Source organism: Anser brachyrhynchus (genome assembly GCF_964034855.1).
Source record: "Anser brachyrhynchus genome assembly, chromosome: 1".
NCBI lineage: Eukaryota > Metazoa > Chordata > Aves > Anseriformes > Anatidae > Anser > Anser brachyrhynchus.
In genome coordinates, this window is record NC_137694.1 from 115,689,961 (window position 1) to 115,716,646 (window position 26,686).

General features: G+C 38.5%; 3 protein-coding genes across 11 annotated transcripts in view; 2 read left to right on the forward strand and 1 right to left on the reverse strand.

Moving 5' to 3' along the window:
* The first annotated feature begins 169 nt into the window (after positions 1–169).
* On the forward strand, positions 170–13,799 carry RIPPLY3 (ripply transcriptional repressor 3). Of its 2 annotated transcripts, none has more exons than XM_080602892.1 (4): positions 170–6,297; positions 7,445–7,514; positions 11,070–11,137; positions 12,150–13,799. In XM_080602892.1, exons 1-4 carry the CDS (start codon positions 6,188–6,190, stop codon positions 12,295–12,297), a joined length of 396 nt encoding a protein of 131 aa, XP_080459018.1. In that variant the 5' UTR covers positions 170–6,187; the 3' UTR covers positions 12,298–13,799. The 2 variants fall into 2 exon arrangements, with proteins under 2 accessions (XP_080459018.1, XP_080459019.1); XM_080602893.1 differs by lacking the exon at positions 170–6,297 and adding an exon at positions 6,376–6,557.
* PIGP (phosphatidylinositol glycan anchor biosynthesis class P) lies at positions 10,381–23,753 on the reverse strand (the record flags this gene model as incomplete). 3 transcript variants are annotated; one of them, XR_013954426.1, is made up of 6 exons in its annotated part: positions 10,381–11,334; positions 13,713–13,801; positions 18,619–18,795; positions 21,620–21,738; positions 22,256–22,328; positions 23,513–23,753. XR_013954426.1 is itself a non-coding variant. In XM_080602862.1 (5 exons), 4 exons carry the CDS (start codon positions 23,751–23,753, stop codon positions 18,665–18,667), a joined length of 564 nt encoding a protein of 187 aa, XP_080458988.1. In that variant the 3' UTR covers positions 16,875–18,063; positions 18,619–18,664. The 3 variants fall into 3 exon arrangements, 2 of the variants coding, with proteins under 2 accessions (XP_080458988.1, XP_080458987.1); XM_080602862.1 differs by lacking the exons at positions 10,381–11,334; positions 13,713–13,801 and adding an exon at positions 16,875–18,063; XM_080602861.1 differs by lacking the exons at positions 10,381–11,334; positions 13,713–13,801 and having other exon boundaries at positions 16,875–18,795.
* TTC3 (tetratricopeptide repeat domain 3) overlaps positions 23,689–26,686 on the forward strand; it is a 64,628-nt gene continuing 61,630 nt past the window's right edge. For 3 of the 6 annotated variants that reach the window (XM_080602734.1, XM_080602736.1, XM_080602735.1), the window contains exons 1-2: positions 23,689–23,821; positions 24,327–24,412. In XM_080602734.1, coding sequence (XP_080458860.1) covers positions 23,752–23,821; positions 24,327–24,412 — 156 coding nt within the window. In that variant the 5' untranslated portion in view covers positions 23,689–23,751. Of the gene's footprint in view, positions 24,237–24,326; positions 24,413–26,686 lie in introns of all 6 variants that reach the window. The other 3 variants (XM_080602737.1, XM_080602739.1, XM_080602738.1) reach the window with 2 other exon arrangements.

Below are 26,686 nucleotides of genomic sequence, written 5' to 3' on the forward strand. Positions count from 1 at the left end.
CCCGAACACGCCCCAGCCACGCCCACTCCCATTGGCTCCCTCTCCCCCTCCCACCCTTCCCTCTGCGTCTCCGATTGGCTGCCGGCCTGCCGCCTCGCCCCTTTTAAATGGCGGCGACGGCCTAACGGCCCCATGGGGTGGAGCGGAACCGACGCCGTTCGCCATTCACGCCTCAAGGGGAGGCCTCGGGGGGCGGTTGGGGGGATGCGGTGCCGCCCGAAAGACAGAACTGCGTTTGAAACAAGGGAAAAGAAACTAAATTAAATTAAATAACAGCCTGGATTGTATTTTTGCGTGGTGTGGATTGTTACCAAATTCCTGTGGGATGGCGTTTTGACCAATTTTAACCAATTCCTCCAGGAATCATTCAGCTCCTGCTCTCCAAAGTCAACACTGTCCACACGAAAAATGTTTTGAGGTGAAAGCAAGTATTTAGTGGTTTAGCATTGTGGGTTATGGGCTCTGCCGTGCACACGTTACACTATAGATGCAATTCAGAGGGCTAGACTCGTGTTTCTGCTATAGAAATGTTTCCTCAACCATCAGGTGTGTTGGATGAATTGTATGAAAGTATATGCCGTAGACAAAACAATAACAGCCAAATTTATTGCTAGTTTCCATGCAGAAACATTGAATGAGTCTTCTCTTCCTCGAGAATGATTCTGCTTTGCCACCCAACCTTATTTCAGGGTCCACTGCATCTTATGGGAGCGGCGTCTCCGGTCACAAACACAGGAAAAATGCCGGACATCAGATCCCGTACATACTAATAGCCACCAGAGGGCAAAGCAGGCACGAACTGACACGTTTGATTTCACTTAATTCGTTTAATTCAATTGGATTCACCAAATGAGAAACCTGAAATCACTGTTCTGAGGGGCTGGTCATTGAACCAGGAGTGAAGAGTATATTGGGGAATAAAACTGTATGATGGGCATGTGCCATGTGTGCTACAGACACAACTTGCCACTAGGGTAGAAGCAGTAAACAACTTACACAAGGTATCCGCTACTCATCTGGCATGTCTATGCATGAAAGTTATTAAATAATTCTTATATTTTATGTGAAAGGTCTTGTGTAGTGGTAATATTGGGTTCTGTAAAAAGAACACATAGCAGTCTGATCCTGGTGGCTATTTAGCGAGTAGAAGAAAAAAAACATAAGAGGAAAACTGCAAAAAGACTAAAAGAAAGACAGTGACATCATCATTAAACAGTTGTAGCTGATTGATATGTAACAATCATTTCCTGAACGGGACGTGAAGCTACATTCTTTTTTATTATTCTGAACTCAAGGTCTTTTATGCTGTTGGAAATTTACTAAAATAGGTATTCTAAAATCACAATTTTCCAAAAGGATCTCCAGCAACACCACAGTAGCATTGTAGATAAACAAGGAACAAATCAGCCATGCAGTTTGGTATGGGTATCAATATCAAAAAAACACCACCAGTACTATGGCAGGCATTTTTAGTACCGTGACAGACAATTTTATTTCTTTAAATCTGCACCCACAGCAGAAGCCTATCCAAAATGACACGAATCTCTGACATAATTTTGATTTCTACAACACATGGTGGAAATGTTTGACATGTTCAGTTGGAATATCAAATAATTTGAACAATTCCCTCCCTCCATTTCAAGCTTAAGAAGTATCACCCCTGTACCACTACTATATCCTGTACATATTCTACAGAGAGAGAAACTAAGTCTCTAGTGGTTCTAACTTTGCATTATGCACTGTTTCTTTGTGTAGATTATCTTATGCAGGAAGTCAAAATACTTACACAGGCACATCAAAAGAAAGAAAACAAGCAAAGTGTACAGCCTCTAAAGAAAGCTCTCAGCTTTGGAATTCACTTTCTCTCTAACAGTTCAACAGCCCATGCATTGCTGACCTTCAGAGCACACTGCAAAACACAACTGTTTATATAACCTTTGCACAATGAGGAACATACTTTGTTTAATCCTTCAGTATTCAATGACAGCATTGAATGCTGTCAACTATATTTTAATTTTTTTTAAGGTTGCTTTACCCTGCAAAACTTTATGAATATATGAGAAAAATGAGTCAAAACTTCCTGATACAAGGGAATCTAAAGCAGAACAATATATAGGCAAAAACAGTCACCATTTTAAGACAGTGAAATGTGGGAACATTCTCAATAAGAATAATTTGAAGCCATAACATTACTGTAGGTGTTCAAATTTCTGTCAGAGTGTAGCTTAGACTTAATCGTGACAGGCTCTGATTAAAAGGTTAGGAATTTTATACTGGGAAACATTCTTTTTGTATTATTATAAAGTCAAGGCCATTTACGCACTAGGAAATTTACTAAAATAGGTATTCTAAAATAACTATGTCAATCAGTTTCTCCATAAAGGAGGGTGGAAGGAAGCCTTGAAAATAAACAGTGAGTAATATTAGCTCTCAGACTTCCCAGAACTCTTGCTTGTTTGTCAGAGAGAACAGATTACAGAAAAATGTTGCAAGATGCAGAACACAGGCACACACAGACATGAAATTGTTTAAAGAGCATTAGGTAAAGCTTGAATAAAAGGCATAGGCTAAATTTTGAATTTCTGCCTGCAGTCTGGGGGAATCCCCACCCTTAAATGAGACAGATGGGCCAATTTCAGCATAGAGGGGTTAAGTCTCTTTAAGCTCTTTAAAAAGCCGATGTGGGAAGGTTCCCAAAAGACTCAGGACATGGGGGTCAAGTCTACCATGAAACCCCAGTATGGAAGAGTTTCTCTCTCTCTCTCTCTCTCTCTCTCTCTCTCTCTTTTTTTTTAACTTTAAAATGAGTATTATGAGACTGGCTTTGCTGTACTTTGTAAATGACTTTGCTTCTTCCTGTTCCCTGTCCCATGAGAACTTTTCCAACAATTTATTTTTGAGGAGCTTTGCATGCTATTAATGGCTATAAATGCCTATGTTATGTTGTTTAATGCCAGGTATTATTTAAAACTATAAATGCTTTAGAACCAACCTGACTCCAGGACCTATCCAATTCATATTGAATATTATTTATTCTTGCAAATGCATACATGCTTTCATGAGAAAACTGACTAAAACAGGTTTCCATCAGAAATAGACAAGCATTTGTAACAGAATCAGTATTTTCTGATTCTGTGAAGTGTTTTTCACCAAATGCAGCACCTTGTATTTAAAATAAGTATATTGCAAAAAGTAAAGTAGTTCTTCCTTCCAGTACCTAAAGAGGGCTACAGGAAAGTTGGGGACGGGCTCTGTGTCAGGGAGTGTAGTGACAGGAAAACGGGGAATGGCTTTAAACTAAAAGAGGGAACATTTAGAATAGATAAAAGGAAGAAATTCTTCACTCAGAGGGTGGTGAGGCACTAGACCAGGTTGCCCAGAGAAGCTGTGGATGCCCCATCCCTGGAGGTGTTCAAGGCCAGTTGGATGGGACCTTGGCCAACCTCATCTAGTGGGAGGTGTCCCTGCCCATAGCAGGGGACTTGGAATTAGATTGTCTTTAAAGTCCCTTCTGACCCAAACCATTCTATGATTCTTAAAATTAAACAGCTATGAATGGAGTAACCACTGGTTTTCTTTTTTTTTTTCCTTTTTCTTCTTTTTCTTTTTCTTTTTCTTTTTTTCCTTTTTCGTTTTTCGTTTTCCTTTCCCTTTCCCTTTCCCTTTCCCTTTTCCTTTTCCTTTTCCTTTCCCTTTTCCTTTTTTTTTTCCTTTTCTTTTTCTTCCTTTTTCTTTTTCCTTTTTCTTTGAAACTAAAGATCAAACATTAATACAGTTGCTCATATTTTACTGGACTAAACCATTTTCCACATATCTGTAATCGGAATTTAACTAATGATTTCCATGAAAATACCAGTTAAAGATGTATGCTTCAATTAATTAATACAACAATGTAATATTAACTTACATTTTTATGTTACCTATCGATTACATTGAATTACATTATAACTTCATTAACAAAATAATATGTTCAATAATTTTATAACAAATTTGGTCTTGCAGGGCTTTATCAACAGATTTATTTGATGGTAACTTTCCATATTCCAGAGAGCTATGCTTTAGTAGTTTAGGCTTTAATTCTGCACTAATATCCCTGTTGGCAGATCCTGTCCAGAGCTATAAATCAATTATCCCCACATATGGATCCGATTGCAAGATTGGGACCATATACATCAGTTGTGTAATGCACACTTCCTTTTCAGCTATCAAGTTAAATTAGATCTAAATAAAACTAAGCTGATGAAATTACATAGTTGTATTTAAGACTGTAATTCAGCAAAATATGTAATTATAATTCAGGTTACTTAGGAAGTTCGCCTTTTTTTCTAGAACCCCTGCTGCTATGTAATATACAGTTATTTGAATACTAATCACTACATTCTTCATTCCAATAATTGTACTGATTTTGATACATAAATGTTTAAAGTTATAGAGACTGTGCATATGCTTTTTTTCTTTCAAATGCAGTCTTATTTACTTAGTTACAAATTTATAAATATTACACAGCATATAAACATGGGAGGGTGTAGAGTTAGAGTCCTCTGTTCCAGTCAGTGCTTTCCAGAACAGCATTTAATGGCTTTGACCTTTTAAGTTTAAACTGTGTCTATTTGTCACAGCAAGAATGGCTGTTTTAAAGAACGGGGAAAATTAATGTAAAAGTTGGTCCTCAATACAACAAATTCCAGAATATGTTACGTAAGACTACTTCAAAAACATAAGTACTTCTGTAATGCTGTTATTTTAGCAGTCAAGTAGCTAACACAACTATTCAACCTGTATCAACATAGGAAAATCAGTCTTTCAAATCTGACTGAAACTCCTTGTTGGGAATAGGAAAACTTAATTTCAAGAAAAAAAAAAACGTGCAAAGATACAGAATGTCTTCTAATACAGAGCAATAACAAAGGAAAATGATGTCTCTCAAGCAAGTATATCCAGTGGTCTTCATCTGTGAGTCCTGCCCTTCCTTGCTGACTGGACGTGTGCTACCTTTTGCTGTATCACAGCTTGGAAAAGAGCCATGAAGGCTCATGTAGGAGGAACCTGCCTCCCACAGAGAATTGCCAGCATCCTCTCAAAGTGAACTGTTTTGATGGCTTCTTCAGCTCAAGGATCTAATTCATAATGAATAATCAATGGACGTTCCATGTTCACTAAACAAAATTATTTTTCTCTCTCTGTGAAGAAAATTCACAGTAGAAGCTGATTATATTTGGGAGTTCAATCTGTTCTCTTTGATGTCTGTGTAAACAGCATCAGTGGGAAGAGAATTCAGTATTAGGTTCTTATAATCCTCTCGCATCTCTGCAGTAATTGAGAAATAAAGGAAACAAAGTGAACTGTTGTAATGAACCATAACAATGAAAATCAGATAATGTCACCCACCAGGTAATAAATCGTTCTTGTACAATGTAATAGGTAACAAGTAACACTTAGTACAAATGAAAACAGTAGGGAGGAAGCTTAGACTAAGTCTGTTCCTATTCATTCTTTGTAGGCTTAAAACATATATTGCATATTGTGAAATAAAACATTCCTCAAAGCAATGGCATTTGTAACTCTTAATCTTTGAAAAGATGAAGTAATCTTTCTTGGCATGAGCTTTCTTCTCCATCCATCAAATAGCAAGCAAATTAAAGGAACATCCCAATAGCCTCGAGGAAGTCACGAGGCCTATCCTCTCACCTTCACTGATTTTTGGTATCTTTTTCTCTTTTGAAGTTAGAAAATGGAAAAGACTTTAGTCATTGTAATTTTTTATGTATATTTAAAATTCTCTTTGAATTTCAGTTACACTTTTTTTAGGAGTAGATGCTGATGAGCTTTCCCAAGACACACACAATGTAAATCATTGTATATTTCATAAAGAACAAATATGAATTTTGTAAACATCAACAGAAAGACAAAGGACCCATTATTCAATGTGATTTGTTAACTAAGCTTAATAAAAAGTTTGTTTCTCTAGAACTGCTCTCACCAGGAGCCTGGCCATGTGAGAACCATACCTTTGAACTATTTGGAGGAGTCAAAAGAAAACTCATTAAGGACATTTCTCTCCTTTTACCTGAGGCCATGTTTGTTTTAGGTAAGTATGCTTTGGGAGTTAAGATAAAGGAGGGGCTGAGAGGCCAAGACAAGCAGTCAGCCTGCCACAGAAACAGCAGGCTTTAGACAGTCAAAAACTATGGAGGGTGCAGCTGCAGATTTCTCGCTCCGGGCTGCAGTGGATCACGTCTGTCATTGCTCTAGAGACGCCCAGCAACACTCACTCCATCCAGGAGAACAGCCACAGAGGTAAGACAGAGACAGGCAGAGAACTTTTTTCACCAGCTTTCCATTCCAAACTCCACCAGAAATAATATGAGCTGAAAAACATAGGACTCCCTTAAAAGAGGAATCCAGTTCAAGGAGAGGTATTGCATCCATCTATAGGCACCGCTGAGCATCCCCTTTAAAATAATACCACCAGCTGTATCATAAGGTGAGCAATAAATGGATTCTGCCACTAAGAACAACAACATGGTCACTTTCAAGATGACTAAGAAGCCCAGACTGTAAGTATCATTCAAATGTAATAATTTGGACATTGAATAAACAATGAAAAACAATTTTCAACTTCAGAAATAATGGGCAAAATATGTTTCTGAAAACATTTTGCTTGGAACTGGTATTTTGTTATTCCAATATTTTATCCTTTTCAGTCAAATATTTCAGGATTTACTTGTAAATGGAAGCAAATGAAAATTCAGGTTGCGATAACTGATTTTTTAAAAGTTTATTTACCTTTTATGTTTAAAATCACTTTTTCATTTCCCCAAATGTATGTAATAGCAGCAGAGAAGGAAACTACTACTGAAAACACCATTTAAAATTGTAGTAGCCATCACCAAAAAATGGGACACACAGCATCCATGACAGTATATGCTCTCTTAAGCTAATTAGATCTGATTGCCCATGTTAGTTTAAAGCTGAAGCTGTCTAATCAATAAATAACCAGGCACACCATGACCATATGTAACCTTTAATTAGACATAGCATATGAGAAGGAGACTTACTTTTTTATTTTGTAGCAGTACTGCATAAACAGAAAATATTTCAGCATTAATTACATCATCATTTGGAGTGCAATGCAGTCCCTTTGAGCTGTGAAATCTTAATAGGAAATGATACCTTAGTTAAAAATGTGCAAGTGATTGTCTAACTTGTTTAATCAGATCATAGACAAAGGACAGATTAATATTGCCACAGAAATCAGATTTACCAAATCAGAAAATGTCCTTTCCAGATATTATATGATTCTATGATCAAAACGTGGTGGAAATATAGTTATTTCAAAAGATGCCAGCAGAATCTAACAAACGCAGTTGTATTGTATGGATACCGTATGGATATTACGACAGAGAATTAACTGTGGGAGTGCTATTCTATCTTAATCTTTCAGCAGCCCTGTTTTATGGAGGCCCTGGATGCTCACAGCCAGAGATGGTGAAATGACAGAGAATCAACAAATGGTGAGATTAAATTCTGGAGAAAATAATCCTTATAGAAAACAGGTGCAGAAATGGAAGCTATTTGAACAGAGGAAGTGAGGCTTGGTCTTTCTTTTTTTTTTTTTTGTCTTTTTGTCAATTTAAAACATTTTCTTCCGTATTAAAATGTTTTGAATTACAATGCATGATAATGTTTAAGAGTATCTCTAATTTGTACCAGATATAAAATCACTATCAGCTCTTAAAGAGCTGCAGAGAGCACTGCTTACTAAGACAATAACATATTTTAACATTTTAACATTTTTATTTGTTTAATTACAAAAACTAAAATATCCTCAGAGTGAATTTTCCATTCCTAGCCCATACGTGATATTGTGTATAAGGCGAAAAAGAGTTGGAGTGAAAATGACTTGAAGATGAAATTTGAAAAGTATACCTTCAGGTGCACAGTTTTGTTGATTGATGTTTGGGAGGGATGTTGCTATAGCTAAAACAGCTAAGAAATCAAAAGAAAAATTAATTTAAAAGCTCATACTGACAAATGCCTTCGAAAGGCCCAGTGATTATTAGTTCTATTTACTGATTTAGAAAGATTTGTTGATCAGAGGATAAAAGAGATTGAAGCACATTCAACATATGGCCCAACACTGCAAACTTTAAAAAACGTTGAAATGGTGCTCCAGTGCTTAGTTTTAAGCACCTGTGTAAGTTTTTGCAGCATCAGATCCACAGTTACATCTTCAACTTTTTACCAAAAGCTCAGCAGGTTAAGACAATCACTCCCCTTAGTGCAAGTCTTTAAAGACTCATAATTTGTACTATATTCTAACACGTGAAGTATCTTTTTATCATGTACTTTTTGCCTCTTGAAGATGGAGACTGTAGCTGTACAGATCTCTTGGAGTGCCATACCCCTGCCAGGCACCTTAAGGAAAGCCTGCAGAAGAATGTCCTTCCCAGAGGCACCTGTAAATTTGCTAAGAATGAGGGCAATCCTACTCTCATGAGAAGGATTGTATAATTACAGTGACAATTTCAAGGAATTAAGGTTTCTGAAATTGTGGTTTATTACTGAAATAGTGTTTTTGTAGAAAACTGTATTCAAACTGCTTAAAAGTTTTAACCCACACTTGGTCTTCTTCCCATTTGTGCAAGAAAAACAAACCACACACGAAGTTTGAACTAGTTTGCACTAGCATAACATTCATGCTGACAGCTTGGCATTGTTTCACACTGAGTTCACCCGAACCAGTTTGTTTGAAAAAATATATGTTTTTAAAACATTTCTCCTTCCTTCCTGAAGCTGCTCAGATCCTTCTCATCCACTCTTTATGCCCATTCATCCTCCTTTAGCATCGTAGATGCCTTTGTAACCTGGGACCTAATGAGATGAGGGCTTAGGTGAGGCTTCAGGAGACCTTTCATATGCACTTTTACAGGGTCGTGACAACTGAGGAAAGATGCTTGGATGTTTTGTGTGGTGTATAGGTGGAAAGAGGTGCTGGCTGACACACAGGGACATCCCACAGCTGTGGGAAACTAGAGGCATCTTCTTCAGCAAGATTATTGAGGTTTCTAGAAGGCCTTCAAAAATGGGTTGAGGACAATGTTTTTGCTAGTTGGTTGCATGCCATATACTTTTATTTTCTACAATACATACATACAAATGCCAGTGTTTTATGGATCAGTAGACATTCCAAGCACTGAAGAGAAGCAAGTAAATGTCAATATCCTCCATCTGTGTAACTAAATAAAAAGTTTAAGAATATACTTATAAAACTCTAACCTGAGAAACTAAAAGATGCCAAGCAAATGACTAAAAAACAGAAGTACTGGTAAAAAAAAATAAATTGTACTTCTATTGCCAAGATCACGTTTTACAATACACCCTATGTTTCCCTATGTGTGATATTTTCCTTATACAAAAAATAATCCTTTTCATACTAGCTAAATGCAAATGTTATTTATGCCAGAAGAAAAGCCATGAAAATCAGTTTAAAGTTATGCCATATCTACAACATAATACAAATTAGCACTGAACAGATTCTGCTATATGCAAACAGCTGAATTAGATTTGCAGTTCATTGGGTTTATCAAATTGCTTTCCAGAAACGCTGTATTACAGTCTGAAAAGAAAAATGTACATATATGATGTTTAATCAACACACATTATTACATATATAATTTTAAATACATATATTAAATATATATATTATATATTAAATATATATACTGTATATTAAATATATATATATACGTTAAATATATATGCTATCTTCCAAACAGAAGATAGCAAGAAAAAAGCAGGTCAATATAGGTAAAAAGACTATTTTAATTTTAATGTAAATATTAAAAATGAAAAACAGCATATGTGTTTATTATTTAACATAGATATTATGATCACACTGACAATGTTCAGCCAGATCACGATCCTGTTTCACTAGGTACTGTGAAAACAAAATAAAGAAGTCTCCCAATTAAAAACCTAACAGCCTGAAGACAAAACGTTCTGGCTACGAGATGAACAGGCAGGCATGGGAGAAAAGACCAACATAAAAAATACAGAGAGAATTCTTTAAGACCCCTTGCTCAATCTGTAGCCCAAGGGCTTTTGGAGGCCCACCAAAATATTCATGCTTAAGCCTACTTCTTCAGAAAGATAGATGAATTGCTCTGACAGTGGCATAAGTCATCTTTGTTTGTCGTAGACAGCTTCTAGATTTCATTCACTAGAAATTATAGTACAGCAAAGTTAAATCTTATTATTTTATGCAAAGTCAAGTTTATAGTAATAGGAAGAGAAAAGAAATGTTATTTTAAGTTATGGAAGAGAACATATGTCTACAAGACCAAGTGATAGGGCTCAGTGACTTTGGAAGTTGCTTCCAGATTTACAGTCCTAATGGGATTTGGTAATGTTAACTTTTTTCTGCCAATTCTTTTTTTTTTTTTTTTTTTACCATGACCTTAATTTTAAAGAGTTTATTATTTGCTAAATTTCATTTTGATATTTAAAATGGATTTTTGCTACCTAGTTTGATTATCAAAAAATGCTTGCTTTTTAAATCACTGTTTGAATAGAAATATCAGATGCCAGCTGTCTCTTGATTTTACTGTTTGGCCACTTAATGCACTTGTGATCCTTGATTAAAATTAAGCTTGCTGATTTGAACATTCCAGCTCCAACCTACTGGTTAGTTAAAGAGGTATTTTATAAACCCCTAAACCCCCAATCATTTAAACTGTTTGAAAACCCTTTTTTTCTTCCAATCACTGAACTTCTATTTGGTGATGTTATTAGCTCACCAGTCTCTACAGATATTCCACAAGATCTTAAGCAGAATGTCCACTACTTTATAGCTTTATGGCTCATAAAACATACAAGTTCAAATGCTTTGTTAAATGCACAACTATGGGCAGCCTGTGGGCAAAAATAATCTCCAAAGTCTGTTTAGTCAGCAGAAAAACTGCAGAGCACCAAACAAAGCAACATTACTGTAGAATTTTACAGCTACCTGTAGAAGAAATGAGTGGATTTGTCATTTTTAGCTTATTCTATTTAATGTCTCTTTACAGTCAGAACTGGATGGTCAACTGATGAATTTTAGATCAAAAGGAGCCCTGGGGTTTCAACATCCAGTGAGGTGAGTTAAATCCTATCACTTCATATAGGGAAAGTAACAGTCTCCAAGAAAAAACATATTTCTTCTATGGAGAAGTATCAGTTTGTCTCTGCAGTGTTTCATTTTAGTCATGCAGCTTAACTACTCACCAAAGTCTGTAGATTTTTATCTGCCCACCAGGAAAGTTGCCCAGGCTGAACAAAACCTGAAACAATACTCTAATAATGAAAAAAAAAAAAAAGAAAAAAAAGCCATCTCAAAAGAAATAACATTATCCTACCTGATCCAATTTATATTTGCATTGGAATATCCCTCTTCTTTACGAGCATCATTTTTTAAAAGTTGTAGAAATTTAAATTGTATGACCTTTATCCCTTTGTCAAGTTAGTTGAAAACCAGCCAAAGTGGAACTAAGAGGAAAAGATGTGCATACGTATGCACACAAAACCACATGCATATGTATATAGACCACATAAATTTTGCTTTAGTGGGAAAATAGGTGAAAACCTGAAATGTAAATTAATGCAACATATTTAAGATGTCAATACAAAACAATATGAATTTTGAAAAAAATCTCTTTCAGCATCCACCTCCTCCTCCACCTGGAGACACTAAAATCACTAAGATCAGCCTGTGTGCAAGAGTCAACCCACCCCAATCTTAATCTTGTGTTTTAATCTTAATTCCAAAATCCCAGAACATTCCTCTCACTTCCTGCAGTTACACGGGATACTTCCATTCTGTACTGAGCTGAAAAACAGAACAAAAAGTCTCAAACATGCATCATTGCCCTGGCAACATTTTATCAGGGAGGGACCTTAGGTAAATACAATACATGATATGCCCAAAGCAACTGAGGTAATTTAAAGTTAACAGTACCTTTTAAGTTAGTAATTTATATTTTAAAAGACAGGGAATCTCAGGATTTTTCTCCCTTCAAATAAAGATAAAAATAGATTTTAGTAGTCAAGTTAGGTTAGCTGGGAAAGTGCCTCATGGTTTTACTTTTTCTCTTCAAATGTTTTCTTATCAGACTATATTTGCCTAAGTCCAAATCCCAAAAGTTTCTTAATAACATCGGAGAAAAGGTTCTGGCTAGTTTTCCAGTACAAGCTACAATTCATTTCTACAATGATGACACTGACTCTGAGGAAGATGAAGAAGAAACCAGTTCAGCCTAATAATGAACAGTTGTCAGCCTTTATAAAAAAGTAACCAAAAAATAAATAAATCAAGAAATCAAAAAAGGAACTGTCACAAATGCATGGACAAACATCTGACTGAACAAAGAAACACATCAAAGCTTATGAAGACTATTTATAGCTATATAACCAAGAAGAATGAGTCAATGCAACTGGAAATTAAGAGGAAATCCTTTTGTGTTTTGAGAGACTTAAATAAAACCCTGAAACTTAAAAAAAAGTTGTAATGTTTTAAGTTTAGTTGATTTAAGCAATACTTGGATTAAGAATGTGAAGAGCACTGTCTTTGGTTATTCATTATTCTTTTACATTGCAGTCCGGATAAAATGAAAATAGGACTGATCATGAGGGAAAATAATATAATATACAGCCCCATAATAACCTGAAGGCTTTGAAACACAATGTTTGTAAGAATTCAAGACCGGAATGATTTCAAATGCAAGACTATTGTTTATTAGCTCTATGGGAGGACATTTGTTTTTTAACACTGTATGCCAGTTTAACCTAAGCAATTTCAACAGAGATTCCAATATAACTTCCTGTCAAGATAAGTTTTAAATGACAGCCTTGTGATATCTTCTGTTATTCTTAATTTTTCCCCCTCTAATCAGAAAAGTGCCTTGTTGTCAGCCAGGAGTAAAAAAAAAACAACTCAGTTAAAAACTATGATATAGGTTAATGGCATATTAAAACATATTACATACTAACTTTGTTTTTGTCTTATTTGCTACAAATTCCCCCCCCCCCCCCCCCGCCCTCAGTGGGCTTACTGAGGTCTGTAAAAAAGCATCCTGGACGAGCACCAGCAGCTTCATTAAAAATATTCCCAGGCAGAAAAAGGCTGGAGGTTTAGAAGTCCCAGACAAGCGGCCACTGTATAAATGCAGATCAGCTACTCAAAACGGGTGCCATAAGCCTGCTGTATTCTAGACACTGATGTTCACTCTTGAAATACATGCAATGAAATGAGAGGGGGAGAAAGGATAACGAAAATATAGTCTATGCAAACAACAAAATATCACAACTTTTTAGCCTGGGAGACATGATTGAATATGTAAATATAGTCTTGAACATTTGAGAGGCTTGCAGATAGCGGGGAATGATTGAACATCAAATGAAAATAGTGAGCAGTGGGTTTAAAACGAAGCGAGTACTTCACCCAACTTGTGATTATGCTGTGATGTTGTGGAAACTGTCTACCTACTTATAAAAAGTAAATGAAACAATTTCATAAGAAAAATATAAAGATCCTGCACAGAAGTTTCCTGATTCACATTGTTACAGGCTGGGAAATTATTCTGGGGAAATATTACTAGCTTCTTGCCCTAACCTTTGCTCTTCCATGAGTGTGTACTACTAGTCAGTGTCGGAGAGATCATGTTAGCTAAATTTACCTTTGGTCTTGCATGAAACGTATTCTTAAATGGGCTACATCAGATGTAGTTTTAATTACATGAGCAAGAGCTGTTGCAAATCCATACCTCTGAAACACAAAAAAAATAGCTTCAGAGAAGTATGTTCTTTAGGAGAGTATAACAAACCTTATTATTAGAAAAATGAAACTGCATAGTGGATACCAGTCTTACCAAAGGCTCTTAAGAATATCAAAATAAATCACCTTAAATATCTGCTGAGGTCAGATAACATGTTATCAGCATAAACTGATTCAGTTTCTCAGTCAATACTACCCTGACTACGTCACATTTGCTTTCCCCCTTATTGTTAAATTCCATTTTCAAATTAAGGTATTATTACTGTATTATTTTCCTGATTGGTAATATTTAGCTACAGTTATTAGAGGAAGCTAAATCTACATTATTCTTTCCCAAACACACCAGCATTTTTTGTGTGTCATATAAACAAATGTCTCTTCACGTTACAATGTCAACATAACCTTATTTGCACACTTAAATAAATTGTGCATTGTAGTTCCTTACCAGTTTGCTAACAATTAACTAAAGACTAAAAGTGAACTAATTATAGCATCTCTGTTTCTCAACTGCTGTTAATTTTCAGTTTTCAGTTCTGGTTTGTTACTTCATCTGCAATTTGACCTTGTGAAGTTTTCAGTGACCTTAGGATCATCCATCATTTCCAGGAAAAAGATAACAAAGCATCCCCAAATAATGAGTTTATCATGAGTTTACTACTTCAAAGACAAGGCTAGAAATGTACCATTTTACAGATTAAATTGTTGGCTCAGGACCTCGTCTTGCAGAATTTCTGTTACTAGTTTAACAACTGTAACATTTCCAGCAAATGCTACCTTTCCATTTCCATTGTTTGTCTAAAATTAGGAAAGTGACAGGTAAGTTCATGTCCCACTGGTACTTGAATGCTGGAGAGGTACCTAGACAATGCCTATTTGCCTAAATGTTGTTACACACCTTTTATCCCATTCTCCCATCACAATAGCTATTTTAAAGATAATCAAATCAAGTTGACAGCATCCCAAAACTATACTCAGATTTTTAAGATGGCCTGTACAATTCAGATTGCTTTAGGTAACAGCAAAACTATACCTACATATCACAAGGAGAAAGACAACTCTGTTTAACTACTGCTGAAAGAAGTATCTTCACACAGCATTGTTTCCTACATCACTTTCATGCTCACAAAATGAAGTAAAATTTGAGTTGCCATGTTTCTCGTTGTTTCCTTTTCTTATTGCAATCATCCTATCTGTAGGAACAGTAAACACTAACACACACAATTGTGCTAGCTTTTATAACATTTGCATATTTTACTCCACATGCTTGTATGTTTGATCTTCATAACCAGGCATTTACCTCTTTTATTACATCTCCCTGTTGATCACGAAGTGAAAGAATACTTCTATTGACATACTTACAACAAAAATAAAACTATGTGAATACAGAGAGAATTTAGTTTTCTGCTACTTCATATGCATAAGTTAAATATTTGTGCTAAAGCTTCCAAGTTTACAGCATTCAAATTCAAAGTGCAATTCAATAAAAGACTTTATCCAAGTCTTTTCTGAAGTCTCAGAAGACTTTATCCAAGATAAAGTCATGGAAATGATTAAAAAGGGAAGCTATTCCCAAAGTTTCTTTTTCAATACTTCTCAATATTATAAACATCACCTGTGTTGTTACTACCCTTCTCTTTACAGGTAAGATAGAAAGGAGGGATCTTTATCATCATTACACAAATTTGGCAACCACAGTTCCGTAATTTTCTTTGGCATTCAGCCTTTTTGTTTGAAAGAACACACATTTGTTATTTTTTATTACATGCTTACACACACATTCATTCCAATACCATTTGGGGGGAACCTGTCTTATCACACAAACCTTATACTGAGATGTGTAAAAACCCATGAGCCTCCAACACATTAAAAATTGAAGGAAAAAAACAGAAGTTGAATTAAACTCTACTGATTACTACTGGTTGTGCTATAGAAAGATGCCATCAATAAGCCACAAGGGTGAAAATGAGGGCAAATTTTGGTTTTGCTTTTATTTAGTTAGTTTTTGCCTCAGTCTGATAATAAGGGACACCTGATATCCAAAGCCTTTAAACAGGTATGTTTTGTAAAGAAAGGCACTACTAGCAACACATTTCAATCATTTCAGGTTTTCTTAGAATGGCAAAATGTAAGGCAAAATCTATATAAACTCCTCTAAATAACTATAGCTAATGTTTGCTGTGTGTTTACAAAACGCAGAACCTCTCTTCTCTTTGCGGTAGAGCTGTGTATCTTTTGCTTAATTGCAGCCATAGGCAAGACCATGAACTGATGAATCCCAAATAAAATACATGTATCCCCCAGCAAAATACATTTGATAGCCCATAGACACCATGTTATCTAGTTTTATTTTGATCACAAAGGCAACTTCTGAAGTGTCAATTGTTATTCCTGAGTTGAAGAAAAGGTCACTACAGTGCCTTTGAAGCACCGCTACACAGTAGTGACAGAAAAGCAAAGATTGAGTTTCATGCCTGCAAGTTTTACTTAAACAAATGGCCCCAGTTTACCTATTCACTTAGGTGCCTCTGTTGGTTTTCCCATAATTGTGAGGTCAGCAGTTAAATGAAATGGCAGATTCATCACTGATACAATCTTTGTCCAACGTTTACCGTCCTTTAATTTGTGTGCTTTCAGGGCCTGAGGGTATTTTCCAGTAGCTTTTCTTTATCCTGAAGGGATTGGGACTCCTTAACAGGGGACTAAATTAATCCTTACATTAAATGATAACAGAAACATGGCCTTCACTAGTTGTCAATTTAGAATTAAAAACAAAATTGCTTTCTCAGAAAGCAAAAGGAACAGAGAATGCAGACAGAAACTCCATGGGAGAACAAAAAAAAAAAAAAGATTAGTCAATACTTCAGTGCCTACAACACAATTAGAGAATTAACAAAAGAATAAATACATCTTCATGTCTGTTGATCATAAAACCTTGCATTCACCCTATAGATGGGTGTTTGAGCATGTAAGTTAAGATAAACTGAAGGGCAAAAATGGGGCAGGGGGAAAGTAACAGCAACTGAGAGCACTCTGAAAAACAAAACATCACAAAGAAGTCTACAACTTTCAAGCAAAAAACATTTTACTAACTTACAGTCATGAAGATTAGATACAAATACTCATTCTTATAAAATATGCCCAAACAATACACTTAAAATGCAGCATACATGAAAGAACATTTACTTTTTAAGAAATATTTGAACTACTGCCATAAATTACTGTGCTTTGTGTTATAATCCAGACTACAACAAGGTGGACCTGGAGGTTCCTTCAACCTAGTTTTCAGTGTTTTAAAGAAAGCTTAATAAATGTAATCTCAATAGTTGTTTCAGAAATTTTTTACAACATAGCTCCCTTATTTCTGATAATCTTGGTATTTTAATTAATTGAGGAAGGGATGCCATCCGAAGGGACCTGGACAGGCTGGAGAAGTGGACCAAAGTGAATCTAATGAGGTTCAAAAAGTCCGAGTGCAAGGTGCTGCACCTGGGTTGGGGCAATCCCAGACATGAGCACAGACTGGGAGAGGAACTCAGTGAGAGCAGCCCTGCAGAGCAGGACTTGGGGGTTCTGGTGGATGAAAAGATCAACATGAGCCAGCAGTGTGCTTGCAGCCCAGAAGGCCAGCTGCATCCTGGGCTGCACCAACAGAGGAGTGGCCAGCAGGCAAAAGGAGGGAATTGTCCCCCTCTGCTCTGCCCTTCTGACACCTCACTTGGAGTGCTGCGTCCAGGTCTGGGGCCCCCAGCACAAGAAGGATGTGGGGCTGTTCGAGTGGGGACAGAGGAGGGCCAGGAAGTTGGTCAGAGGGCTGGAGCACCTCTCCTTTGAAGAAAGGCTGAGAGAGCTGTGGCTGTTCAGCCTGGAGAACAGAAGGTTCTGGGATGACCTCATTGCAGCCCCTCAATACTTAGAGGGGACTTATGAAAAAGACGGAGAGCAACTTTTTGCTCAGTTAGATAATGACAGGACAAGGGGGAATGGTTTTAAACTAAAAGAGGGGAGATTAGATTATAGGTTGGGAGGAAATTCTTCACTCAGAGGGTAGTGAGGCGCTAGACCAGGCTGACCAGAGAGATTGTGGATGCCCCATCCCTGGAGGTGTTCAAGACCAGGTTGGATGAGGCCCTGGGCAACCACCTGATATAGTGGGTGGAATCCCTGCCTATGCCAGGGAGTTTGGAACTGGACGATCTTCAAGGTCCCTTCCAACCCAAGCCATTCTGTGGTTCTATGGTTAATAAGTCCAGCAACTTGGGGGAGAAAAAAAAAAAAGAAGTTTGTTGAGTGAAAAACTGTGTAAAGAAAAATCAACCACTATATACCTTGACCCAGAACAAATATTATAGAATCACAGGAAAGTTGCTAACTTTAAGGAAGTAAAAATTAACTACATTTTACTAATATTTACATATGAAAACCATACATTTACAATGTAAACACTTCAATTTAACTTTATATAAAAAAGCTTTAAGCATTTGATAAATAAAACACCTTTGCACTCCCCAGACTCAGTGAGAAACAAAATTAAGCTAGGTCCAAATATTATCTTTTACTCTGAAGGAAATTACAAGTAGCAACCTGCAAGTAATAGAATGCTATTTTAAAATCAAAAGAACAGTTAGATAAATTAATGTGGCATAATTTTCATATCAATGCAAGTTAGTAAGCTGCATGCATAATAATAAAACCAAACCATCTCAATGAAATGTTTTTACATAATTTAGTTAGAAACTCAGAACAAAAAGCTCTGTTATAAAATCAGAAAGAAGTTTCTTTTCGGGTGGGAAGGTTTTGATTTTACTTACATAATGCTTCAACTAATCAGCTAATGCAAACAAGTCTTAATGAGAACTATCTGCTATTGCAGATTCCTTTTTCAGGAAGAAAAAACATTCTGTTTACTTCACTGATGGGAATATCTCTCAATGCTGGAATTGCTTCTTCTTGAAATTTCTTCTGTTGCTGCTTTTTTGCATAGTTATCTACAGAAAATAGTTAAGACATTCCATATATTAAAGACATTTTATTTGAAGAAATGTTACATAATGCAACACTGTATAAAATTAGCTACTGAGTGCTGAGGTATAACAAGATGGTAAATCAGAAACACTTTATATCAACATATATGAGCATATATATATATACACATATATGTAAATAAACATATATTAAGAGGCCCCGAAGAAATCAATCCTGCCCTTCTGCTGGAATCTTTGTCTAGAACTTTGCTTGGTTTAAAATGCTGTATGACATTAAACCAAAACTACCTGAAGATAAACAGAGTGAACAAGCCCTACAGTGAATAGCTCAGTCTGTACTGTGGACACTTAATATTAGGATTCCTGCTGGGAAATGCTGTTCACCCTCCCTTTAACTTGGCTTCTTGTTCCTATCACCATGCAGCACCCATTCTTACAACAGCATAAACTTGTTTACAGGTGCATTTTGAACAGTTCCCTCAGCAAAAAAAAGAAAAAAAAAGACAAGAGTAGCTGCTTTTCAAACTGAGTAGGTCCCCCATCTCACCTGCCATACAACCGTGCAGCCTCTTGGGCTGGCACCAAGTGAAAGGGTGGCATGAGAAGCACATGTCTGGTCAAGCTTTATAGGCCCAAGCCCTGTTCCTCTAATGTTGTCTGTTTTACTAACAGAGTATGCTTTACTAGTTGGAAACCACTGCATCAGACAGCAAAGAGTTTTTCTCTCTTAGCACAGAAGCAGGCCACGTGCCGAAAGATCAGCTGGCATGGGAGAAGACCAGCCTGGCTGAACAGTGAGCTGTGGCCAGAGCTCAGGATGAAAAAGGGGGTTTATGAGCTTTGGAACAAGGGGCAGGCCACTCAAAAGGGCTACAAAGATGTCATGAGGCTGTGCAGGGAGAAAATTAGCAGGGTCAAAAGGCCAACTTGAGCTCAATCTGACTACGGCTGTTAAAGACAATACAAAATATTCTTATAAATATAAACAAGGAGGACTAAGGAGAATCATCATCATTTTTTGGAGGTGGGGGGAAACATAGTGACAAGAGATGAAGAAAAGACTGAAGTACTTAATGCCTTCTTTGCCTCAGTCTTCAGTAGCAAGTTCTCCAGGCACCTAGCCCTCTGAGCTGGTAAATAGGGACAGGGAGCAGAGTGAAGCCCTCATAATCCACGAGGAAATGGTTAGCCACCTGCTAAATCACTTAGACATACACAAGTCTATGGAGCTGGATGGGATCCACCTGAGGGTGCTGAGAGAACTGGCAGAAGAACTGGCCAAGCCGCTTTCCATCATTTATCAGCAGTCCTGGCTACCAGGGAAGGTCCCAGTTGACTGGCGGCCAGCAAACGTGACGCTCATTGACAAGAAGGGCTGAAAGGAGAATTCGGGAAACTATAGGCCTGTCAGTCTGACTTGGTGCCAGGGAATTTCATGGAGCAGATTATCTTGAGTGCCATCACGCAGCATTTACAGGACAACCAGGTGATCATGCCCAGTCAGCATGGGTTTATCAAAGACAGGTCCTGCTTGACAAACCTGATCTCCTTCTCTGACAAAGTGATGTGCTCAGTGGATGAGGGAAAGGCTGTGGATGTGGTCTGCCTAGACTTCAGTAAAGTTTCCCACAGCATTCTCCTGAAGAAGCTGGATGCTCAAGGCTTGAATGGGCGTACTCTTCCTTGGGTTAAAAACTGGCTGGGTGCCCAGGCCCAAAGATTCGTGGTGAATGGAGTTAAATCCAGCTGGAGGCCAGTCACTAGTGGTGCTCCCCGGCGCTCAGTACTGGGGACACTTCTCTTCAGTATCTTTATCAGTGATCTCGACGAGGGGATGGAGTGCACCCTCAGTAAGTTTGCAGATGATACCAAGTTAGGCACGAGTGTTGATCTGCTCAGGGGTAGGAGGGTTCTGAAGAGGGATCTGGATAGGCTGGATCAGTGGGCTGAGGCCAAGTGAATGAAGTTCATCAAGGCCAAATGCTGTATCCTCCACTTGAGGTGCAACAACCCCATGCAATGCTACAGACTGGGGGAAAGCTGCCCAGTGGAAAGGGACCTGGGTGTGTTGGTCAATAGCCGGCTGAACATGAGCCAGCAGTGTGCTCAGGTGGCCAAGAAGGCCAACAGCATCCTGGCCTGTATCAGGAATAGTGTGGCCAGCAGCACTAGAGAAGTGATCATCCTTCTATACTTGTCTCTGGTGAGGCCGCCCCTCAAATATTGTGTTCAGTTTGGGGCCCCTCACTACGAGAAAGACATTAATGTGCTCAAGTGTGTCCAAAGAAGGGTGACGAAGCTGGTGAAGGGCCTTGAGAGCAAGTCATATGAGGAGTGCCTGAAGTAGCTGGGGTTGTTTAGCCTTGAGAAAAGGAGGCTCAGGGGAGACCTTATCATGCTGTACAATTACCTTAAGGGATGCTACACCAAGATGGGGATTGGACTCTTCTCCCAAGCACCAAGTGATAAGACGAGGGGAAACAACCTCAAGTTGCACCAGGGGAGGTTTAAGTTGGATATTAGGAGAAATTTCTTTACTGAAAGGGTTGTATGGCATTGGAATAGGCTGCCCAGGGACGTGGCTGAGCCACCATCCCTGGAGGTCTTCAAAAAACGTGTAGATGTAGAGCTTAGTAGCGTGGTTTAGTGGTGGACTTTAGTACTAGGTTAAAGGTTGGGCTAGATGATCTTAGAGGTCTTTTCCAACCTGAATGATTCTATGATTCTACACATATATATAGAGAGAGAAATTATCAGCTAAGTATCAAAATCTTGAAAACAAACCCAAACCAACCAAACAAAAAAAACCCCACACCAATAAAATTACCTGTAACGGTATGCGTGGAATTAAGTGGAGCGGTACTCATCATGTTAATACCAAAAAGTAATATATAACCAATCCCTACAGAAACTAGTAGGTATGCTGGCAAAGCAACTGCCCAGTACCTGGGGAAACAGATTTTAAAATTTATATTTTGCAATAACAAACATCTAACAATATAACAGTTTTAATGCAGTGATTGTTATTGCATCTAGCACAAACTTGGAAACATGAAAAGAAGCACTACCGCTGAGTAGGGACCCTGGTTTCTCCAAAGAGAACTGACTGCAGAATCACTGTAACTAGTGAGGGTATAAACTGTCAAGTAGATTCATTTAGAGGGTTTTTTTTTTTAATTTAAAGTCTACTGTATTTTCATTGGCAAACTCCCTGAAAACAAAATTTCCAATTTATCATAAAACATTGATATACTATCTGTTTCATTACAATTTTCAACATAACTACTTATCCACATGAAATAATGCTTCACAAAGATTACAGTCTTTTATCATCAGGAAAAAATGGATTAAATTTAAGACCACTATTTAAAAAATAGTTTCACTGTTTCCTGTCTGAAAATAATTACACATGTCCAAATGTAACAGCCTGAGGTTGAACTTAAGAGCTTAAAGTTGAACTTACTTTTGAGGCCAGTACGTTAGTCCCAGTGAGAAGAGCCAAGTCTCAGGAACATATGCCCAGATAAGATACAGTACTGCACAAAAGAATTAAAAAGCCGTAACAGTCCAACTGATACCATTTTAGACCTCCTTCTTAAGATTTAGATCAATACTTTCACACTGGGACGTACCAAGACAGTATTTTGCTTTTACACAATTGAAATCAAAATAGCTGTACCAAGACATTGTAGAATATGCATCTCACACATAGCCTGCCCAATATGGAGGAACCATTTTGCAGCTGCTTATATGATATCACTTTTATATTTGCATTAACATCTAGTTTCTGATTTCCTATATAGACAGACAAGAATTTCTTGCACTTGCTTAGAACTGCAGCACAAGAAAAGCTCAGTAAAAGGATACCAAATGAGACTATGGAGACAATATTAAAGCAGAAAATGATCATGCACGGGGGCATTTGACTGAAAAAAAGCTGGTAGAATTGCAGTGCTTGTGTGAAAGAACAGTTCAGAAAAAAAATACTGGAAACAATTCCCGACTCATGGTAAGCTAATAACCATTTACACATCAACAAAAACAACACTGAGAAATTTTAATCCCTATCAATAAATCCAGAGTAAGGCTTAGCAAAAATTGATGGGAATAGGTTTGTAGCCAAGCAGTGACACAAGCTGTGGAACTGTGGTGGCTTCCTGTGGGATGAATGGAAGCCAACGCCTTTTCCCTTCTACTTACCTCCTTAAGGTGAGAAAAATTCGTAGCAGGATCCTGTTCTACTATTCAATTACAGTACATTTGCAGAAGCATTTCTTGCATTGAAAGTGTCTCACGATCTCAAGCTTTAGCCCTGTATGGGCATGTAAGATACGCCCAGTGAATGCTAAAGCACCTGTCACATCAGCAGTGAAATGATTGACCTACGTTTTTTTTTTTTTTTTTTTTTACAGTATTTGTGTGGGGAAGGTTTCACTACAGTGATTAGTGAGAACATAAGTAGCTCAAGTAAAAAAGCTACTAAAATTAGAATACAGAGGGTTTTTAACATAATACTTTGACTCCGTGATACCTTCCAAGCCCCACAGTAGTACGAGGGACAGACAGAACTTGACGTTGTCACAGAAGGCCATGTAACAACTCACGGAGGGAGTGCCGCCTTGCCCCTCCAGCAGCAGCCCAGCCCCACTCCAGCCCCCCGGGGGCTCCCCTGAAGGACGACATTTGCCCCGCAAGCACAGTGCCGCTCCGGTATACTCACTAAAGCCGAACCAGGATCCCAGAAACAGAGCGAAGCCGTATATCGCCCGTTCCGGCAGGGGGGCCGGGGAGTTCTCCACCATCCCGGGCTCTCCGCTTGGGGGGGCGGTACGGGAGGCAGGAGAAGAAGAAGGAGGAGGAGGAGGAGGAGGAGGAGTAGGAGGAGGACGAGGCGGAGGACGTGCAGAACCCCCCGCACATGCGCCCTCAGAGCAGCCGGGGCAGGCTGCGGGCGAACGCATGCGCCCAGGCGGGGGCCGGGCGGAGCCGGGGAGGGTCCCGGAGCAGAGCCGCGGTTCCGGAGGGGCCGGTGAGCGGCGGGCGCTGGGCTGGCGGCGGCGGCGGCGGGCGCTCCCTTTCTCCCCCTTCCCCGCACCCCGCCGGGCTCCTCAGCGCCCTTCCTTCCCCGCAGTCCGGCCCGGGCCGCCCCGAGGAGGGTGACCGGCGCTGCGGCGCCGTGCCCGGGCTGCGACACGTCGGTTCCGGGCTCCGCGGGGAGGGACGGGGACGGGAGCCCCGCCGGCCGCACGGTCAACCCATAAGCGGCACGGTCAACCCTCCGGCCGCACGGTCAACCCGTGCTTGGGTCCCCGGGCTGGGCGCGGCTGAGGCAGCTCGGGGGGCTGCTGGGGTGAGGCCCTTTAACGGGTTTTCTGCTTAAACGCCGTGAAATACACGTCATGTAGAAATCACGCGTGTCTTCCGGGAAAATTGGGGTGTCTAAGGTGACGTGATCGTCTTAAATCCCCTAAAACGCGGGTGGTTTGCCTCCTGGCTCCCCCCAGTCTGTGTTTCTCTGACTCCTTTTCTTTCAGGGTCATGCGCCATGGGTGAACCGATATCCGAATCCGAGTTTGCAGCCTTGGCTTTTTATGCTGGTGACAAATCGTGCTGTGAATTGGTGAGTAGGCTTGGGACTGGATGGAAAACACGCGGGATGCTCCAGTGGGATTTAATCCCAGGTCTGATACGTAATTTGATGAGTTGAAACTGGTATCTTACACCACCGTATGCTGCTCTCTTGCAAAAGCCCTAAATCTGGTTAGGGCACAGAGACTGCATATCTCTGTCAGGCGACTTTTATCAGACGTGTATACAATCATGTAAAGCCAGACAGTGGTGCGTAGGTCGCATCGACAGAACTTGACCAAGCTCTTGGCTGTGTATCCAGGCCGCATATGGGATGACATACCTTACAGTGTGACTTCCTTTAATCACAGAACAATTATTCCTAACAGTACCTGTAAGTTCAAGACAGCAAACTAACTGCGTAGCATTCACCCATTCTTTGTATTTTTCATCTTTTCTGTTGTTTTTTTTTTCCCTAGTCATTTGAGCCCCATAGGACCTCTGCTTATTTATTTAGTTGTTGCTTTTATTGCGTAAACTGTAGCATTCTTCTGCTTGAATATTTCCAAGAATGCATTCCTTGACTCTTATTTTCCACTTCTTGCTATGCTCAAAGAATCCTAGAGGATGAACACGGTGACAGTTAATCTTTCTGCTGCTTGGAGAATTCAGTTATGGGTTATTTATCCTAAATGTTGCTGCTGCCAAATACAAGCTAGCTGGCACACGATACTTTATTCTAGGCAGAAATAAAAAGTACAGGTCGAGTAACTTTCTTATAATATGTAAAGCTGTATCTGTACTAGGGACTGCTACCAGCAGAGTAGTGAGTCTCACTGGAAGTTGTTTATATCAATAAAGACTTTTTTTGTGCTATGGACAGAATAAAATATTTAAACAGTTGTGTTAGCACAGGATACTAGACATGTTATCTTTTAAAGTGATGTGGGTGTTGTGCTGTGGAAAGAAAACCCTTGAATCTATCTGTGCAAGTGCTAAAAATCATGTTTTTGAAATCTGCTTTAGTGGGAATACTACCTTCAGCTTGATATGTCAAGTATGGGTGTTGGGGATGGGGGTGATCGAGGGGTGTGGTTTTTTTTTTTTTAATATTGTAGCAAAAGCCATGCTGTGGAGTGAATGAGACTTTCTTAGTCATCTTTCAAGTTGAACTGATTTTGAAATACTAGTTAATGTTTTTCCTCTCTGTTAGTGTTGTGGTCTGTTGAATTCGTTCACATTGTAGTAACTTATTTTTAAGGGTAAGCCTTGGTTTACGTGTATAGCTGTTTAGGAGTACTGCTTGGGGCAAGATCATGTGATTGTTTATCATCGCCTTAGGTCAAGTTATTAAGTCATCATTGCACAGCATGCCAGTATTTCCGTGAAATCTGCCACTGAAAGAATAAAGGACTATGAAAGACACGTTTGGTATTTAGTTTGTTTCTATACATTTCTCCAGTCACATTCAGGGATAGCTGTGTGTTTCTTTGAAATGATAACGCAGCTGTACGTAAACACAATGCATATAGTATGCATCAAATGACACACACAATGCATGTTAAAATAATAGACTTTTTAGAGATCTGTAAAACTGAACAGTGTAATTTCTTCTTCAGCTTGAGAGGCTTGTATGCAGCACTATGTTTTAAACCCATTCAAGTATTGTAATTACAGTATGCTACCATGAAGCGTTTCCCTAGGTATTCTTGAATATTATTTTGCTGTCTATTACTTGATTTTGAATGATTATTTTTTAGAAGAATAATGTCCTAGGGTGATTTAATACATTGTTTAAACCATTAAAAAACTTTGCTTCCATTCAGAACTATTAATCTGTGAGTATGTTTTTTAGGTCATGGGTATATAGATAGAGATTTATTTTATAGGAATGCAACCAAACTATTGTGTTAGGTAACTCTAGTAAAAATATTTTTTTGCTGTTTGCTTTTTGGCTATGATAAATGTGGATTATAAAGATTTGATACAAAGGGGTTTGTTATTTGATAGTGCAAAATATTGCAGACCTTAAGTTTCCTTGTTTTTCCCCCAGAAAACAGTTGGCAGAATTCCAGAAATGAGGGAGAATGGTGAACACTAGTAGTATTTTATTCTTGGTGAAATAGGATTGGGGGTGGTGGTGAGATGGGAGCAGGGAGAATTCAGCCATCTCAGATTGGACACAGAGGATAGTGAGATGATAATGAGCATTATTAAAATTTTATAAAAAGCTCCTACTCAGAATAAGTGGGGACATGGAAATCATTCTCCTGACTAGGTCCATGTTGTCTGAGTTAGTATTTTAGTTAACTACGAAGTAATTACA